The following is a 3,327-nucleotide window of genomic DNA, read 5'->3' as shown; positions in this document are numbered from 1 at the left end:
TACTCTTCCACCAAATAATGTGCCAATGAAGGCAACCAAGGCTCTGACGGCAGTCAGGCATTGTTCGTGGTTATTGCCTCATGTTGGCTCAGGGGCCAGGTTGGCACTGGGACTGTCATGACATCACACTGTTTATGTTTGACATAGTGAGTGTGTGTGTGCTCAGCGCCTACTCAAGTAGCCCGCGTGTGCTTGCGTGCGTGTGATGAAAGTTCCTGGTCTAAAGCATTCTTACAACACAGGAGTATCCCTCACACCTACACGCTGTGGGCAACTTTCACCCGGGGAAGAGGAAGTCGAGGAGCTAAATAGCGTTTCCATTTCCTCATGCTCCGGTTTTTCCCAGGTGTACCGATAAATAGACGACCGAGCATGGAGGCGAGTCAAAGCACAGCAGAGCCCCTCGTTAGTCGGTCAGTGAGGAAAGGAGACAGACGGACAGGATGGACATGAAGCAGGTGAGTGACACAGAGGACAGGACAGACAGGACAGACAGGACAGGGCGGTTGCTCTGACAGGCTCTGCCTCCTCCATCACTGCTCTCTGTCTGCCCCTCCACAGATTCTCATCTTTGGACTTTTTCTCGTGCCCGTGTGGACGTGCAAGATGCACCGGTGCTATGAGGACCACGAGCTGAGCGAGGCCGTGGACAGGAAGCTGAGGAGCCATTACCCGCAGCCCCCGGACCCTTCACCTGCGGCGGCACGTGACTCACCCGCCTCCTGCCCCGTGGCGCTGTACCAGCAGGAGGCGGCTGAGCAGCTGAGCGGCCGGTCCCTGTCCCCCTGGAGATACATGTGAGTACAGAGCTGCGCGTCCTGTAGTTTCACCTTTCAACATCATATGAATGGAGTGAGCGTATCTGAAGGGTTAAAAAGCGTCATTCCATCTCTTCACATGATCCTACACCTGTTCAAAACGCAGGATACACAGAGCCACAGGTGTTGATAAAAGTCGCAGCGACTGATACAATGTCAGTCCTGAGCTCGGGGAACCTTCTAGCTCGGATGCTGACCCCCTCTGTGATCTCGGCACGTTTGGATCACCTTCCACTTCGGACTGGATTTCACGAGGGGACCCGGTTTAAGACCGACATGGGAAAGACTATCACAGATGTGTGAGACAGTCGATATGTTTTAGATTTAGATCATTTCATTTTTATTGTCACACAGTTTAGATGATATCTGGTTAATCTGCTGTTATGGACAATCATTAAAAACTCTATTAAATCCGACATTTGTCAATGATACCAAATATGTCAGGTTGAAATTAGTCATCCTGAGTGTTTGCAAATGATGGGCTGGTGTAGCCATAAACATCCGGCAACACTCAGCACCATTACACTGAAATGATATCAGTAGTATCATCACAGTCCTCAAACGCCGCAGTTGCGTAAATGCGTCAGACTTCTCTCCTTCATATTAATCGTTAGTGTGGTTCAGCTGTCGTTCACCTGGCACCTGGCTCTGAACGCTGGTGACGTGTTGGTGTGCCGCACCCGCTCAGAGAGGGAAGTCCCCCTGCAGCCGGTGAGCTCAGCTTTGTTGGCACAGAACCTGTGGGAGTGACGTGATGACTTCTTAAAGTCAGATGTGCTATCTCTAATCTGTTGCAGTTCATTTTGTCCGTGATAGGGGAGGTATTTTCCTGATTACTGTAAATCGTCCTAATCTGTTAAAGTCTCAGTAATTATACAAAGTAGCTTTTGGGGTTCTTCAGTGAGAAAACCTCTTATTCAGCCTTAACACGCTCCAACATGCACTCAGATCATGATGAAAAGTGCCCTTCAGTACTCACAATACTGCCATGAGTCTTACAATGTGGTGTTGTTGAAGAGGAAGAAGAATGCTTGGAATAAAACAGTCATATCTCTGGTTACACTGTATGGATTTTGACCATTTGTTTTAAACTGTCCAGAATGAGTCCAACAGTGTTATGGGGATGCAATGCTTTGCTGCTTTTAAAAACCAATTAATGCCATTGAGCACTTCATCAGATTACATGCAGCTTCTTCTGGAGCCACAAAAAGCTTCATACTACCTTTTCCATATAAGCAGTAGTACTCCCCAAGACCTTTAAATACACTTTAATGTGCAGGTTTTATGTATGTTCAACCAGACAAGGTGCAGTTGTGAAAACCCTAAATCTCCACATTATAGTTTGATTTACCTAATAGTTTTATCTATTTACTGGTGTAAAAAATAGAAGGATTTTGCATTTCCAGGAAAGCATCATTTTATTGGATATCACATCAGTCACATCCCCTCACTGTTTTTGATAAGCTGCTCACCTCGTCATCTTGTTCCTTTCCAGAACTGTAACAAAGGAGGATCACTTTCCTACTACCTACGCCGAGGCTCAGTGCCTGTGTTCAGGATGCATCGTCATCCAGGACAACCCAGGCCAAGACAAGAGACCGCTGCCAGTGGAGAGCTACGACTACAACTCAGTCCCCATAAAACAGACTAGGGTGTTTCTCAAGAAGGAGCTCTGCAGTGATGGAATGAAGTACCATTTGAAGCCTGTTACTCTGGAAGTAGTTGTTGGCTGTACCTGTGCCAGAGTCAAGACCTCCTCCTAGAGGGGGTCTATCCGACAATGGCATATCGTTGCGTTTGTTTTAAAATGCACCAAGTTCTCTGGAAATCTAACTCAGGGATGTTGAGTCAACAGTATGACTGTTGGCCAACACCCCTGGAATTATTTATGAGGCTTCAAAAGTCAAAGTCACATCAACCTATTTTTATAGGCCTATTTATTGTCGCAATGATGACATCACAATTGATTAATCTATAATGTGTGTTAAGTGTTTTATCATTGTGTGTAGGTCTTTATGGGCCTTGTTTGCTGTTTAGTATGACTTGTTTACAGCTCTGCATACTGTAGCTAATGTAAATGGGTATTTCCTAAAATAATAGCTATTGTATAGTTTTGTAAATGAATAATTTAACTGCTAATAATATTTTAATAATGATCTATTTATTTGATTTGTTTTACACATGAGCATCTTAAGGCTGTAGAATGCTCATGAGTGAAGACTTTATATTCATTGTGTTGGATATCTGGAAGGTTTGTCCCAGTGGGACTTTATAAGTCTGATAAAGACTGAAAAAAGCTCAGCTTCTTTGAAGCAAAATAAAGAAAAATGATGGATTTTAAAGAAAACAAATTCTCTGTGTGTTTCAGTATTCAAAGATAGAGGTCCAAGGATTCCAGGTTCACTGATGTCAGCGGGGTTTTGTAATTTGATAAAATCTGTTTAGCTTGGTAGGAAGCATGACTTTCTCTGTGGTGTTGGGACACAGTTGTCATGTATTCCTTTCAATA

General features: G+C 44.6%; 1 protein-coding gene across 1 annotated transcript; it reads left to right on the top strand.

Annotated features, from left to right (window-relative positions):
• The first annotated feature begins 372 nt into the window (after positions 1-372).
• il17c (interleukin 17c) lies at positions 373-2,581 on the top strand. Its single transcript, XM_073472916.1, is given in 4 exon segments — positions 373-406; positions 409-458; positions 562-797; positions 2,314-2,581. Coding segments are annotated over 4 exon segments (588 nt in total).
• Positions 2,582-3,327: the final 746 nt, after the last annotated feature.

The sequence above is a fragment of the Pagrus major genome, chromosome 8 (genome assembly GCF_040436345.1).
Source record: "Pagrus major chromosome 8, Pma_NU_1.0".
Taxonomy (NCBI): Eukaryota; Metazoa; Chordata; class Actinopteri; order Spariformes; family Sparidae; genus Pagrus; species Pagrus major.
This window is presented reverse-complemented; position numbering and strand designations above follow the sequence as displayed.